Below are 16,827 nucleotides of genomic sequence, written 5' to 3'. Positions count from 1 at the left end.
ACTTACTTTATACTTTTTTTCATTAGTTCTTCAGTCATTCTTGAGTTTTTGTACTTCCAAATGAATTTTCTTATTACTTTTTCTAATTCAGTAAAGTATTTTTTAGTAATTGAATTGGGATGGCATTGAATATATAAATTAAGTTAGACAAAATTGTCATTTTTATTATATTGGTCCTGCCTACCCATAAACTATTACTATATCTCCAATTACTTGAATATTATTTTATTTGTATAAAAAAGTTTTTTTAAATTTGTTTATGAAGTTCCTGGGTTTGTTTTGGCTAATGTACTCCCAGTTATTTTATATTGTCTAGACTTATTTTGAATGTGGTATCTTTTTCATGTTTTTCTTAATAAATTAAATAACAATGAATTATTCTTGACTGACTAAGACACAATTGGTAGGTGCTTCATGAATGGACATTCAGCAAAAGAAGTTGGGAAAGAATGCACAGACAGATAGGAGGAGGACCAAAACAGAGCAGAATCAAAAAAACACAGAGAATAGAGAGCATCTGGAAAGAAAAGGTAGTCAACAATGTCAGATGCTGCAGTGGGATCAACAAAGATTAAAATCCACATGAAGTCTTGATATGAAAATTAAGATAGCAATAATAGAGACAGAGTTAATACGGAAGAGAAGCAAGAAGCACAGAGAGCCCCTCCACCCCAAAATTAGTATAGAAAATGAACCAGACTGGCTAACGATTTGGAAATCCAAGAAGGAGGAAAAACAATGATTCATTGGTCCAGACCAGGCTGGTGTGGGGAGACATATGTAAAGGTCTGTAGATACTGGCCAGAAATTAGCCCTTTGGAATATTACAGCAACTAAAGACTTTGCCCAAGGGAAATAAAAGGTTCTTAAAAAAATACTAGGACACTGGGGATTCATGTAGGATAGTGGAAGGGGTGCCAAGAGGAAGGTTGTCACTTTCTACATCTTTTTGGGTGACAGATGCCATGTGAATTATGGAAGGGCCCAGATGTGAGAATGAGTCACAGGCTTTACCAAGCAAGGGGGAAGTTCAAAAACAAGCAACAACAATGTGCCTCAGACCCCAGGAAAAGAGTTTGGTCTCAGCTCTAGTTTTTAGGCCAATCTAAGGGCCATGGAGGGATAATAATGGGAGGACTCTCGGACCAAAGGGAAACCTACATTTCTGTCACTGAACCAGGAGAGTTTTCCAACTGGATGATGGTGCCTCAGTCTAGCAGCAGTCTATTGCTTCTCAGATCCAAATAAAGGTCAGGAACATGCAAAGCTCAGACCTTGCTGGTGAAGGGGGAAGGATTGAGGAACTAATCAGACTTTGCTCTGGATAAAACTACTTAAAGCATCAAAAGTTTGTAAGTTCCCAGCTTGAATTAGACTTTGGAGTCTGTAATAACGAAACAACCAATAACCCAAAAAACCTACAACAGAACCAACATCTGGATGTTTCCTCCAGATTTATATAGAATCTGGACCTAACATAAGGTCTAAAGTCATGAAGTTGAAAAAAAATGAACAAAAAAGGAATCCCATAAAAAAACCATTATGGTGACAGGGACACTCAAAACACAGAAGAAAATAGCTCCAAAAATATCTACAAGCAAATCCTTAAAGGAAAACACAACTTGGGCACAAATTCTAATACAGTTTCAGGAAGATATAAAGCAAGAGGTTAAGAAAAGAGTTTTAGTTGTTTTCATAAATGTAAAAAAAAAGATCAATAGTAATTTTGGAGAAGTTTTTTAAAAAAGTTATAAAAGCCTTAGTTGAATTACAAACTTGGAAGCCAGACTACAGAGAATTCAGAATATGAAAAGACAAAGAAAAAAGGACCAAAAGTAGAATCATCAATTATCAATGGCTTTCTCAAGGTGTTTAGCCTCAGAGGGGAAGATCCTACCACATTGTCCTTTACACTTACTTTGTTAATTAAAAATTCAAGAGAATAACTCTAAAAGTGGGTGCTTCAGTTTCTAAGGAAAGATGGCAGAAATGGAGCTTAAGTAAACAGAATGTCCTGCAGCTTCTCAGATTCCTAGAGCTGTTGCCCCATACTTACTCTTTCAGGGTTACAGGCTTGCTTTTCTCTGCTTCCTTCTGCATGTTCTTCACTAACACATCTCCATATTGGTTAATGATGGGAAACATCTAAATGACAAATGACAATAGTTATACATAGAAAATCTAGTTCCAAAACAAAGTTAAGAGGCATAATGGTATTTCATAAATTCATTTCTCTACTTTAAAATGTAAAGAATCATGCATCTATAGTAACAACAGGCCTTCTAGGCCACGTAGTCAAATTACTTCATTTTAAAGATGAGCAAATTGCAACCAGAATAGTTAAGTGACTTGTCAAGGGTCATTCAGGTAATAGTCGTCAGAGGTGAGATTGGCGATCAAGTTGTCTGACTTCAGAGACAGTGCTCTCTCCATTTTACATCAAAAAACTAGGATAGAAAATATTCCCTTATAGGAAGTTCAAACATGTAGGCCTATTAATTAGGCATTAACTGGAGAAAATCATTAGCACTTTTATTTTACTCTCCCCAAGACTTAGTTTTCTAGAATATGACCAATATCCATTGCTTTACCTCCTTGAGTTTTCCACTTGTAAATGTTGGAGATAACACTGTTCGAATCCTCTTCCACTGATCATCTTCAGCAATTGAGATAGCACTCTCCAAAATCCCTGCTGGACCAAATCTCTAGAAGAAAAAGGTAAAAGGAAAGGGCATTCTTGTATTAAATGGTGGAACCAGAAGTAGAGATCTGTTACATTTTCCAGTATACAAAACTAATTTATTCTAACTATAGTTTGTTATATGACTTTTTATAGTCCATGGACTTTGGTGGCAAAAATTTTCTTTTCTGGATACTTAAAAGCTGTGATTGTTGTACCTGCAGGAGCACTTTCCAGGCTGCATCACTACATAAGTTGCTTTCCAGGATGATGGCTGGTTGTACTAGGCTAAAAATATTGCTATTCCCAGAGCCCCTTGGTCCCATATCCTAGGAAATTTCCCATAGTGTCTGACGTGAAATAGTGATGGAAGTGGTGGTGGTGGTGGTGATGGTGGTAATTTGACCTGCCTTACACATCACCCCTTTTCTCTTCTTCATGGCATCAATTGCTTCAGTTATTCTGGCTGACATATAACAAGTGAGATAATTGTTTGACAACAGGTGGAGATTGCCAGCACCTCCTCCACAGGATTTTTTACCCCAAGATCATGACTGTGAATGCCTGGCCAAAAGTAGAAAAGGAGGCTTGGGGGGACCTTCCCAGACTATGTCCTTGTCCTTCTATCCCTTGGAGGCAGCTGGTAAACACTTATTGCCTGTGGAGATGAAGAGAGCAGGCCCATTTTCCACAGTGACCTTTCCCTTTAAAAATGGACCTGAGGGCTGCATGATAGGCAAATCTAGTTGTTGGGGAGGCATCAACACCGCCAAGTTTTTGGGGCCCAAATGATATTGTTGGGGCTTCAAATCATCCAACAAAAGCTGCCTTCTGTCTCTACCTCAAGCTGCATTGCCCTAAGCTAGGCTGTCTTGCCTGCCCTGTCTTCTGCAAGAATGTCAATGGTGAAGTAAGTGCTTATAGGTAGTCTAAAAACTGTGTGATCCTCAACATGGCTAGCATGCTTTTCCCATTGTTGTCCATATTAGTCTTCCACTGTCACTTACCCGACGATTGGTGAAGACAGAATAGCACTCTTTTACCAGCACTGATTTGATAGTCTCTGGGTCCGTGATGGCCAACACAGGTTGTCTGCCATCAAAAAACCTATACCACCAAATGGAACAAATTGTAGCAGTCACCAGGTTGCACTGTTGTTAACAGAGGTAGCAAGTAAAAACTATAAATTGATGGCCATGAGTTCACTGCTGCCTTATATGCTACCTCTAATTTGAGATGTGGTTGTGAACCAAGAATCTAAAATAAAATTCATCAGACAATGTTATGAAATACTTGGTGCATGCTTAAGTTAGAATCCTGCCTCAGCCATTTCCTAGCTCTGTGACCTCATGCAAGTCAGTAACCTCTCTCAGGCTCAATTTCCTCACTAGAAAAAGGAGGAAAAGTATGGTATCAACATTAGATGGTTGTTATGAGGTTAATAAGATAACATATATAAAGTACTTTGAAAATATTAAAGAGTAGATTTTATTGTTGTTATTATTGTTGTGAGTTGTGACGGGAAAAGGGAATAACTTCATTGAAGAGGTGACATTTGAATGAAGCTTTAAAGAATGGTCAGGCACTCAGTAGGAAAAGGAAGGGAGGAGGGCATTTCAATGACAGCAAATAGCCTGAGCAGTCATAGTGGCACAAGATTGGCAAATGTGTTTGGGAGCCAAAGAGTCATTCAATTTGGCTGAAGAACAAAGTGCATAGAAGGGACTAAGAGGAAATAAGCCTGAGAAGATAAGGTGGTAACATGCTAGAAGAGCCTCAAACACAAGGCAGTAGTTTTTGCATTTTACTTAGGAGGCAATATGGAGCCAGGGAGGACTTTTATGTACAATTGTGAACATAAACACATTTAGGCACAAGAAAGATTATTTTAATAATCATATTAAGAATGGACCAGATGATCAAAGAAAATTAAAAAGAACCAATTCATGATGAAAAATACCACCCTCACCAGAGGGAGAACTGATGAAGCTATTGTTTTCCATTTTCATTATTTTAATTTTTTTAAATAGGTTAATAGGGAAATATGTTTTCATGGCTTCACATGTATAATTGATATATTATTTGCCTTCTGAAGGGGTTAGGTAGAGACTAGAGAGGGTGATTATTATGAAACCAAAAATTTTAAAAGAACATTAAAAATAAATAGGTACTTTTTAAAAATAAGTAATTTTTTCCTCCTTGGCCTGATAATTCTGGAATTTGGTTACAATATTCCTTGGCGTTTTCAATTTGGGATCTCTTTTAGGAGGTGATTGTGGATTCTTTCAATGACTATTTTACCCTATGGTTCTAGGGCTTCAGGGCAGTTTTCCTTGATGATTTCCTGAAAGATGATGTCCAGGCTCTTTTTTTTTCATCATGGCTTTCAGGTAGACCAATAATTCTTAAGTTATCTCTCCCGGATCCATTTTTCAGGTCAGTTGTTTTTCCAATGAGAAACTTTACATTTTCTTCTATTTTTTCATTTTTTTTATTTTGTTTTACTGATTCTTGATATCTCACAGAGTCATTAGTTTCCAGTTGTTCAATTCTAATTTTTAATGAATTGTTTTCTTCAGTTAACTTTTGTACCTTCTTTTCCATTTGGCCCATTTTACTTTTTAGGGAGTTTTCTTCAGTGTACTTTTCTTCCATTTTGTCAAAATTCCATTTTGCTAAAAGAACTCTTCAATTTTTCTACTAGCTCCCTTATTTGACTTTTAAAATCCTTCTTGAATTCTTCCAAGAAGGTTTTTTGGGTTTGAGACCAGTTCTTATTCCCCTCTGAGGTTTCATATGTGGGCATATTGACAATGTTATCCTCTCCTGAATTTGTGTTTTGATCTTCCCTACCACGTAGATACTTTTCTATGGTCATTGTTTTTCTATGTTCCTTCTTGTTCATTTTGTTTGCCTTTTTTTTTTGGCTTTTAAAGTTGATATCTTATGGGACACAGAGGGTACTGTCCCAGGCTTCTTGTGCTGGGGGCTAGGGCCTGGATACTAGTCTTCTGTGGTGGGGCTTGCCACTGGCTTGCTGGGACACCTCCCTTCCTGTGTTGGTTCCCTTTAGTCACAGTAAGAGGCACCTTTCCCGTTAATCCCCCTAGCCTCATGAGCTAAAAGACTGCTGTACCTAGTCTTTATGCTGACTCTACTATTTTAGGATTTTTCCTGGGGCAATATTCTCTGTTTTTTTCAAGGTCAATAAAGGAGGGTGAGAGCTACCTACTACTTACTCCGCCATCTTGGATCCCCAAAGTCAAAATAGGTGACTTTCAAATATTCAGTCTGTGGGCTAATAGCTCCAGGAGCAGCTGCTTCTGTTGCTGCCACCACTACCGCTGCTGATTCAGTCACTCCCAAGGCCTATTCCTGGTTTGCTGGTGTAGGGGCTGTATTGGAATGCCCTGCAGCCCTGTGTTGTACTGCACTTCTCTTTCACCCAGTCTCAACAGACTTCTCCCTTTGACCTTCTAAGTTTTCTCTGGTGTCTGTGGGCTGAGGAGACTGGAAACCATCACTGCTGCTGGTGATTCCATCTCCCAAAGTCTTTTTACTTTGCTTAGGCTGGGTCTGTACACTAGATGCTCGCTCCTCTCTCAGGCAGGTGCAATAGACCTTTCCTGTCAACCTTCTAGGTTGTCTTGGGCTGGAAATCTGCCTCACTCTGTATCTTTGTGGGTTCTATTACTCTAGAATTTGTTCAAAGTCACTTTTTAGAGGTATTTGGAGAGATCTGGGGAGAGCTCAGGTGAGTCACTGATTTCACTCCATCAGCCAGTAAGTATTATTTTTCAAATGGACCAAGGAGAAGGGAGAGTGGAGGCAGGAAGAATCCTGTCAAGAGGTCACAACAATACTTTATATGAGTGATAATAACAATTTGTACTAGTGTTGGTAGTGGTGGCAATAGGAATATTAAATTGACTTGAGAGATGTTACAGAGATGAAATTGAAAATTCCAGGAAACTGAAGGAAACTGAGATAAGAGGGAGAAAAAGGAGTTAAATATAACCAATAAAGTTATGAAAATAGATAACCATGTAGATCAGAGGTTTCAAAATCATAGGTGATCTACAAGCATCTTTAAAACTCTTTGCTACCAGACTAAAATGAAATTGGAAAATATTTAATAAAATAAATAAAAATATAATCAAATGTTGTTCAGTCGTTCTGATCATGTGCAAATCTTCATAACACAATTTGGGGTATTCTTGTCAAAGACATTGAAATGATTTAAAGAAAGTGGGAGAATAGTCTTTTGAAGTAAAATTATTTTAAAAGAAACATTGGTTACCCTCATAGCTCTATTTGTTACTACTTCTCTGATCATCTTTTTTCATTATTATTCTTTTTACACATTGAATTGTACAACAGAACGGAAGGTTCTTCAAGGCAGGAACTCTTTTTTAGTTCTGTCTTTGTATCTACATTGGTCAGCAGGCCTTTACATGGTAGGCACTTTATACAGTGTTTCTTTATTTCTTCAACATTCACATTATCATAGCACTGAAATAAAATAAGGGGATATGTACAGAATCCATGACTCAGAATAATATCATACTAGGTACATCTGTTATGATGTTATGGGCCTAAAATAAAATTGCATGGCATTAAACAGATCTTCAATACCTCTATCTTCACAAATGTAATTGTTTGAGTGGGTAGCTATGGGTGACTGACCATTGAAATGTGTAGGTATAATGGAAAGATTACTTAGAATACTCACCCCCAGGTTCTCCCATATTTTTTAAAACAAGTCATGTCAAAATTTGCCATACCCTGCAAAAAACATTTTAAAATCAGATTTGGGCATGAATTCTTAATGATGAAAAATGTTTTAAAATGCCTTATATTAGGATGGTAAATATAAAATAATTATATTTTTTTCTATTGTTGTTATGTTTTTTACTTTGCCTGGATATGGTTGACCACCCCCATCTCTACTTGTTGACATCTGACCCAGCTCATATGTGGTCATTGCCATGAAGCTTTTCCTGATCTCTCCAGTAGAAAGAGATTTTTTTAGGATTCTTGGTCTCATGATTGTAACTTTAATATCTTTTCCCTATACTATGAAAGCCTGTTTAAAGTAGGGGTTGTTCTATTTACTGTATTTGTCACTCAGTACCTAGAACATTGTAGGAACTTAATAAAAACTATGATTGATACACTCTATAAACTTATGCTCTCACTATGTTCTCATTTAAATTACAAGTATCCCAATATATGTCATTCTCTCCTGGATAATAGATTCATTGAGGTCACCTGCCATCAATTTTTTATCTTTCTATTTCCCCTAGTTCAGGGGTTTTTAACTGTTCAAGCATCATAGACCTTTTTAGTGGTCTAGAAAAGCCCATGGACCACTTCTCAAAAAGATGTTATAAAGTGCGTAAAACATATAGCATTATTAAAGAAACCAATTTTTCTAAAAATAGTTATTCAAAAAATCATATTTCCCATGTTAAGAATCCTTAATTTAATGTCTAGCACAGTGTATCACTCAAAGTAAATGATTAATAAATGTTCATCAAAAGATTATTTTTCCCTCTTAATAGTATATTATTTTCCAATTACATGTAAAGATAGTTTTCAACATTCACTTTTATAGGATTTTGATTTTCAATTTTTTCTCCCTCCCCCCATCCTTTCCACCCCCTTCCTAAGACAGCAAACAATGTGATACAGGTTATACATATACAATTATAATGAACATATTTCCACATTAATCATGTTTTGAAAGAAGAATCAGAACAAAAGGGAAAAGCTATGTGAAATAAAAAAAACAAAAAAAGTGAAAATACTGTGCTTCAAATTGAAGGACACAAAAGGTAAATGGTTGCCCTACCTGAGCCAGTGACCCATCGACCCCGGTCTTTGAACTCTAGTTCTTTCCATTACATGACACATCTTCTGATCTAAAGCTTCACATGTAATCTCTCCTATCTATGCATCAACATCTGGAGATAAACGCTCATGGGTAGTCAGTGGAAAGGCATAGAGATCTCTCAAAATTGTTCTTAAAACCAAGAATTTCCTGGTTCAAGTTCTGCCTTTCACACATGCTGGTTGGGTGGCCCTGGGTAAGGCAATTAATTCATACTGTAGGTAACTCTCTAAGACTAAAAGTTGTGGGAAAAGTCAGGTGGTAATAGCTATTACATCACCTGGGAATTCTTGTGCCAATTAAATTACAGGTCTAGTCAAGATCGCCTAAAGTACCGGGTTCAAAAGGAAATTCTGCTTGAATCAATGGTAAATTTGCCAGAGAGAATTGATAACACTGACAACCACTCAGGCAGAATTTAGCATAAAACATTCAGTGTCTAAGACTTGTTAACGAAGCCCTTTGTCCAATGAAAAGTGGGCCTGAACATTACTACACATTCCATCCTATAATACTGATGAACAAGTGCATTATAACTTAAGAATCGGAATCCTAGACCTCTCATTTTACAGATGAGGAAACTGAGGCCTAAGGAGAAAAATTGATTTGCCCAAAGTCACATACATAATAAGTATCAAAGCTGGCATTTGTACCAAAGTCTCCTGAGCCTAGAGCAAATGCTCCTTCCATGGTGCAAACAGAGTAAAGAAAACTCATAGGAACTCACTTTGCGATAAGAAAGAACAGTGCCAAAGAAAGGAAGAGGTGTTGGTCCTGGAATTCCCAGGTCCTTAAAGAGCTTGTGTGTCCAGGTCCCATATCTGCAAAGTAAAGGAAAAATAAGAAGACATTAGAGCCAAGCAATGACCAAAGACATAAATGATGCAGTTCACTTGTCAGTAATCAGAAGGGGAGGAGCTATAAAGGTAGCTCTGAGGTAAGGCAGAGTTCACTCAGATCCAAGTGCCAAGGGCACATTTCCAGAGATACTTTATGGCTCCCACAAATGTCCTGAGGTATTATACAACCCAAGTGAGATTACCTGAAGTCCCACCTGAGATTCAGTAAGGCCTGAGACAAGATGTAGTAAAGTATGGCAAGCCTCGAGTAAACCATAGTCAGCATTGCTGCTGGAATGTAACCCCCCCTCTATTGTGTTGTGACTAGTACCAATTCTCTGTTGCTAGACATTCAGGGTAAATGCACCCTACATGCAACCAAAAAAGCTCAGGACTTGGGCCTCAGACATGATGCGTTTTCTTCATGAGCCAAGCCAGCTTTGGTGCCTCAGACACCAGACCACTTTACTTTAGAAGAAAAACACCAAAAACTGGAATCACAGTTCTCAATATCTTCACTCAACTTAACAACACACCCCAGTACCAAAGACTTAGACACCACACATCTTACTGTCAGGATCTTATGTGCAAGAAGACCTATTTACATCATTCTTAATATCCTTCCTTGATACTAGAAAGAGAGCATACTGTTATCTTATGACTAGCATACTCCTATTGCTTACTCTTCCATTTGATCGAGTTCCCACATGACTAAGCAAAACTCACCCACTTCCCCTGCCTCTATTTCCCATTGTCTTATCCCTACACATTATAGTCCTACCCCTGTCAGGTGGCAATACAGCTCTGCCCACCTCTTCCATTGTGTCCTCTGGATCTGCATTCTATTATCAACACATTTCCCTTTATCTCCTGGGTTATGTCCTCAGATAAACTAGTCCTGGTGGAGGACTCAGTATACTCCTTCCTTGCTCCTTATTACCACTCCTAGATCCTTTCTCTGCATCACTTGGCAACCTTTCCTCCTTCTAGTTTCATTCTTTCCAGATATATCTCACCCAATTCAATTCTGGAAGTAGTTACACACTGGATTATAGCTCTCTTTTCTCAACGGCTTCACATGTTGGCTCATTCTTCCTCTGCAATATAGCCTACCCTTATGCCAGGTGAGATCAATATTCAGTTAGTCCCTAAAACACCCTGGCCTCCCTATTCCTTAATCTCAACCCCTATGTCCCATTGCTTTATTTTCCATAAGTCACATACTGGAATAATAACAATCTTGATCTCATTGTCACCCCAGATATTCCACTTTTATGATCAGTGATTCTAAAGTTGCTTTGTCTGACCACATCATATAATTTCTTTTTTCTCTACATCTTATTTTTCATCTTTACCTTGAACTCTAGTTCCCAAACTAACACCATTCAATATCCTTCTAGGCTCTACCTTCACTTTTTTTTGGTAAAAATAATAACTTTATATTAACAAGCGTTGGCTTACCCTCCCTCCATCCTCATTCTCCCACACACACACTGTGAAAAGAAAAAGGAAAACAAAACTTCTATAACAAATGAACAGTCATACAAAACAAATACCCACATTGTCCATATCCAAAAATGAATTTCTTCCTCTGAATAGCTAGTCCATCACCTCTGTCAGGAGATGAACAGCATTCTAAATTATCAATCCTTTGCACTCATAGGCAATCATTATGAGGGTCAGAGTTCTTAGGATTTTCAAAATTGATAATTTTAAAAATATATTAATTGTTCTTCTGGTTCTGCTCACTTTGCTTTGTAGTCAGTTGAAAGTGAGATTCAAGTCATACTCTTCCCCTGTTCTTCCTCATTTGTTTGAATTTTTACTTCAATTCTACTTGAATTTCTACTTTCAATTCTACTACAATTACGAGATATGTCCACTCCATTCCTCTTCTTTTTTCCTGTATCCCTCCTCCCTTTCCTTTCTCCTTAAAGATAATCAAATATTACAAAAATCACTTATAAGGCCTCAATCTTATTTGGCCCTTCTATGGCTTCATCTCACACTATGGTTCTTATGAGATATTGCATTCTATCTCTCACCCAATTGGAATGCAAAGACTTTATCCCTGAAAGACTTTAGTCTTTTCCAATTGTTCACTTTTTTATATATCTCTTTACACTAAAGTTTGTAGTTTAAAGTTCCTACTTTAATCTGGTCTTTTCTTCAAGAATGCTTGGAAGTTCTCTATTTCACCATCAAGCCCTTCTACTCCAGTATAATTAAACTGTTTGACTGAGTAAGTTATTTTTAGTACCTAGTGTATATCATTTGTTTTGAGGAACACCACATTCTGTACTATTTAATGTAAGCTGCTAAATCTTACAAGGTCCTATATATGGCTATTCATAACTTAAATTCTTTCTTCTTTAATATTTGCAATAGTTTGCTTTGGAACCTTTGGATACTGGTTCTGATATACCTAGGGGTTTTCATTTAGACATCTCTTTTCAGAACTGTGGCAAATGTTTTCAATTTGCCCTCAAGTTGAATGAAATGTGAGAAGTTTTCTCCACTGATTTTCTGATTTTTATTTTGTGGTCTTGACTTTCAGGTAGTTCATTAATTCTTAAACAATCTTTTCTTGATCTGTTATCCAGGTCAGTTTTTATATGAGAGACCTTATATCATCATTGGTTTTTCAATTTTGGCTTTGTTTTGATATTTCTTCTTGTTTCATAGAATCATTATCTTCTGTTTGGTCCATTCTAATTTTCAAGGAGGCATAATTTGGGTAAGATTTTGTTCCCTTTATGACAAACAATTAATACCATTTCCAAGAGTGTCCTCCACACCTCTCATTTCTTCTCCAGTTTTTTTCTCTATCAGGCTCAATTAATTTATAATATCATTTTAATTTAAGTTGTTTAGCTTTTGCATCGTTTCTTTTAGGGATTCTAATTGGTTTTGTTGGCAAGCTGTAGTTTTCTTCAAGGAATTGTTGATGGATGGATGGATAGATAGATAGATAGATATTCTCTTGGTTTACTGATTGTATAACCTTTGTCTTTTAGTAATTCTTATGTTTTTTATTTGTTTACTCATTCCTTCAATCATTTGTTCTGGGCAACCTGGTATTGCAGATCTAGCTTGGAAAACTTTTGGAGTTGAGTATGTCATTATAGCCCCTCTGGAGTTTCTCATACTGCTTTCTTGGGTGGGGTATTAAATCCACAGTATATTCACCTGGGGGCTTTGGGCACTGAATTCCTGGTAAGGAGGTTGTCCCAAGCCCTAAGTTGCTAGCCTGGGTTTGATCATCTCTGGGTGTCCGTGTATTGCAGACCTCCGTCAGAGTTTTGGGTGCTGATTTCAGGCTCCCTCTCCAAGCTCTGCCCTGGGCTGGAGGCTGAATCTGTGATCTATTCTAGGCTTGCCTAACTTGACTTGCATTTTCGCTTATGATGTCATTTTTCAGCTGAAATTGCTTCTTTCAATGGCAACAACAATCTCTTGATTGTGAAATTAAATTCAATGACCTTTTCTCAATTTTCAAAGTTCTTTACCTCGCTATACCATTTGTCATTATTGACCATCCCTTCCAATTGGATACTATCTCTTTAATATCTCTAACATGTTCACAGCTAATTAAAACAGGATTTATTCAGCGTCATATAGAAATTAGTAATTGTGGTAGGAAGCAGGGGTAGAGACATCTTTCATGATATCCTTGTACCACTATTTCTTCAGAGCTAAGTGGCCTGATGGATGGAACACTGGAACTAGAGAGAGGAAACCCTTAGTTCAAATGCAGCTTTCAACACTAAGTAGATATGTGATCCTGGGCAAGTTACCTAACCTCTGTTTGCCTTAGTTTTCTCAATTGCAAAATGGGAACAATAATGGTACCTATCTTACAGGATTGTTGTGAGGATCAAATGCGTATATTGTTAAGGTGTGTATGACAGTTCCTGGAATATAGTACATGGTTAGAAAAATCTTTCTTACTTTCATATTTCCTTTCTAAATCCCTTCCCTCCTGAGTTCCTTTCTTTCTTCCTTCATTATATGCTGCAGCTTACTCAAGCTCATCAACCTGATAAGGTTGGGTCTCTACCAGTTCTACTGCTACCTCATCAGTTTGTGGGTACTACAGCACTAGGCATAATTGAGCAACTCATATTGTTTGTACAGAAAAGCTTCCATCTCTAACATGTATCCGTGACATTGACCAGTTTTCTAGTTTCTTGTCTTTCTAGCACAGTGATTAGTCAAAAGAGAAAGAGGGAGCAGAACAACAGCACTCAACTTTTGGCGATGCCCCATTCCAAAGCCTTTGAAAATGAGAATGCAGAATGTGTCATATGTAATCCCTAGAAACTGGATGGTAGAAAAGACTAGTGTTTTTGTCAAGATGAACATCAGCAATTAAACTGCAAAAAAAAATTGGACATAAGGAAATACCTTTTAAACCGTGAAAAGTAAAATAACAGGGAGTAAAATTGGAAAAGAATAAAAACAGACAATTGATATGAACTTGGGTTTTTTAAAGGAATTTTCTTGGCTTTTAAATTACTTGACTAATACCAAACGAATATCCTAAAAGTCTATTCTTTTGGTAAAAAGACAATGCAGGCTTTGATCAAGGAGTCTGCTTTCCTTTGGTACTTTTTCTAGCAAACTATGTCAACTCATTTATATAACAAAGAAAGTCAGTATTTTCAGTTACAGAAATACTAAATAACAACTATATCCTTATCTACCTTATACAAAGAGTAGAAGCAATTAGAAACCAATCATTGTGAAATGTCCGGTGATACTCACAAAGGAGCTGCCTAATCCCTTGATAAATTGTAGTGGGAAAAAAGGAGATTCTCACTTACAGAAACAAGAGAGTCAGGAAGAGAACAAGTAGTGCCCAGGTTCCAGCACTTAAGCTTGGGATGATGTTCATTGTTGTGCTCTCCAATCAGCCTTTTATTTCTGTGTCTTTTCCTCGTCTCTGCTTGCACCTTAGTTCTTAATACCTCAACTTCAAGTGCTGTTGTAATTCCCTGAAAAATTCTGAAAGCTATATAATAGCCAGAAAACAAGGGGTGGAGTTAAAGAGACAGCCAATGAGACTACAATCCAGCTGGGAAGTTTTATGTTCTTATTTTCATCTGAAAATTCTCAGAATTTACCTTTACTGACGTATTGCTGGAAAAAAAGTTCAATTAAGTTCAGAAAACAATAATTAACCTAAGCCATTTTAAATACCTAATAGTAATGATACAAACATCTTTGATTCTTATCAGAAATAGTGCTGACAAAAACAGAGTGGAGTTAAAGTTTTGTGGAGGTCTAAAGTACAAAAAGCAGTCAACAAGTCTGCTATTAAGTGCCTGTATGTGCCAGGCACTACACTTAGTCTTTGGGATGCAAAGATGAAAATTCTGCCTGTGACAATTAATAACTGTATGAGCATAGGAAGGTCATGCATCATAAAACCATGAAAGAAGTGAACTCAGATTCATTAGCATAAGTTTGAATGCAAGGTCTGACACCTAAGGTCTCTATGATCATGGAAATTTTGCTTTACATCAGAGGCTCTAATATTTCAAATCAATAATGAGAGAGAGAGAAAACAAATATCTCTTCAACTTCTGCATGTATCATCTTTGAGACTTAACTTTATCATCTGAGAAATGAGAAAAATAACATTTATTATATGTTCCTGACAGATTTCTTATGAAACTCAAAAGAATTAACATCTACAAAGTGCTTTGCAAACTTTAAATGCTATATAAATTACCAAGATTGCCCTCTGCTAATGAGGCTGTATAGTCATGCAAACCCTGAAGTGTTGGGAGGAGGAAGAAAGGCCCACCGTATGTCCTCTAGTCTTCCACAGAGAAACACACCTGTATGAAAGTCTCTATAGAAGCTTCACAATGTGACCAAACCCCAGATGCTGACTAGGATTAGAGACATCATCCCAAAGCAATTAAGAAGCCTCAGGCACTAATTAACTGCTAGGTTCCAACTACTGATAGGAAAACAAAATCTGTTCATCCTCTTTCCTAAATCACATAATTATATGATTTCAAAGTTGAAAGGGACCTGAAAGGCCACCTTACTACGAACAAATATCTTGTCTGCAACAGGCCAAGCAATGCTCATCTATTCTTTTTCTTGTTAGTTGTTGAGTCATTTCAGTTGTGTCTGACCCTTTGAGACTCCATATAAGACTTTCTTGGGAAAGATACTAGTGTGGCTTGCAATTTCCTTCTCCTACTAATTTTACAGATGAGGAATTAAGGTAAACAGGGTGAAGTGACTTACCCAGGGTCACACAGCTAGTAAGTGTCCAAGGCTGGCATTCTATCTATTGAATCACCTAGCCTTTCTCTGAAGACCTCTAAAGAAGGCAAGCCTTCTACTTCCTAACGCAACCCAATTCCAATTCTGGGTATTTCTAATCCTCAGGAATTTTCCACTCCCATCGAGCCAGCATCTACCTCTCTGTAATTTCCATAGTTGGTCCTATTTCTGTTCCCTGCTGCCATGTAAATCAAATCTAAACCCCCTTCAATGTCAAAGCATTAGAAGACAACTAGCACAACTTTATAAACTGTCTCTGCCCCAAGCAAAGCATACTCACTTCCTTCAGTTGATCTTCAGATGGTGTAGAATAAAGCTCCCTGCCAACTTTGGCTGCCCTTCTTTAGATATTTTCCTTTTGTTAAAGCATCATTTCTCAAATATGCTGGCCATGGCTGGCACAGTATTTCATATTGGATATGACTATGGTGGAGGACAGTGTAACTGACATATACATATATATATATATATATATATATATACACACATATATATGTACATATATATGTATGTACTTATGTATGTATTGATGCAAAATGAATTTCCACATTAGTCATATCCATATTCCAAAAATGGAAAAGAAAGTAAAAAAAAGTATGATTCAATCTGCACCCTGAGCATATCAACTCTCTGCCCTAAAGCTGGAAAGCATATTTCATCATGAGTCCTTTGGATGTAATTGCCCACAGTGCTTAACAGCGTACCATAAAATTTAAAGTTGACTATTTTTACAATATTATGATTGTATAAATTATTTTCCTGATTCTGCTTATTCCACTCTGAATCAGTTCAAACAAGAGTTTACAGGTATTTCTGCAAACATGTCCTGCATCTTCTCTTACAACACAGTATTTGGTCTACCATATTGATATACTAAAACTTGTTCAGCCACTTCCCAATTGATAGATATCCTCTCAGTTTCCAATTATTTGCTATAACAAATAGAGATGCTGTAAATATTTTTATACATAAGAATCATTTTGCTCACTCTTTAATTTCTTTGAATTATAAACCTAGAACCAGTATTGATGAATTATAAGTGAGTGGTGAGATTAATAGCTTCTTGTTCATACTTCCAAATCCCTTTATAGAATGGTTAGAGCAGATCA

The 16,827-nt window shown here is 37.0% G+C and overlaps 1 protein-coding gene across 1 annotated transcript in view; it reads right to left on the bottom strand.

Annotated features, from left to right (window-relative positions):
- LOC114052313 (cytochrome P450 3A8-like) overlaps positions 1 to 14,388 on the bottom strand; it is a 41,724-nt gene extending 27,336 nt beyond the window's left edge. Inside the window, exons 1-6 of the mRNA XM_027874863.1 lie at positions 14,239 to 14,388; positions 9,301 to 9,394; positions 7,413 to 7,465; positions 3,688 to 3,787; positions 2,592 to 2,705; positions 2,057 to 2,145 (exon numbers count right to left, since the gene is read on the bottom strand). Coding sequence (XP_027730664.1) covers positions 2,057 to 2,145; positions 2,592 to 2,705; positions 3,688 to 3,787; positions 7,413 to 7,465; positions 9,301 to 9,394; positions 14,239 to 14,309 — 521 coding nt within the window. The 5' untranslated portion in view covers positions 14,310 to 14,388. The remainder of the gene's footprint in view (positions 1 to 2,056; positions 2,146 to 2,591; positions 2,706 to 3,687; positions 3,788 to 7,412; positions 7,466 to 9,300; positions 9,395 to 14,238) is intronic.
- Positions 14,389 to 16,827: the final 2,439 nt, after the last annotated feature.

The sequence above is a fragment of the Vombatus ursinus genome, unplaced genomic scaffold (assembly GCF_900497805.2).
Source record: "Vombatus ursinus unplaced genomic scaffold, bare-nosed wombat genome assembly UNPS02014807.1, whole genome shotgun sequence".
Classification (NCBI taxonomy): Eukaryota; Metazoa; Chordata; class Mammalia; order Diprotodontia; family Vombatidae; genus Vombatus; species Vombatus ursinus.
Note: the sequence above shows the minus strand (reverse complement) of the source record. Positions and strands in the feature narration are given on the sequence as shown.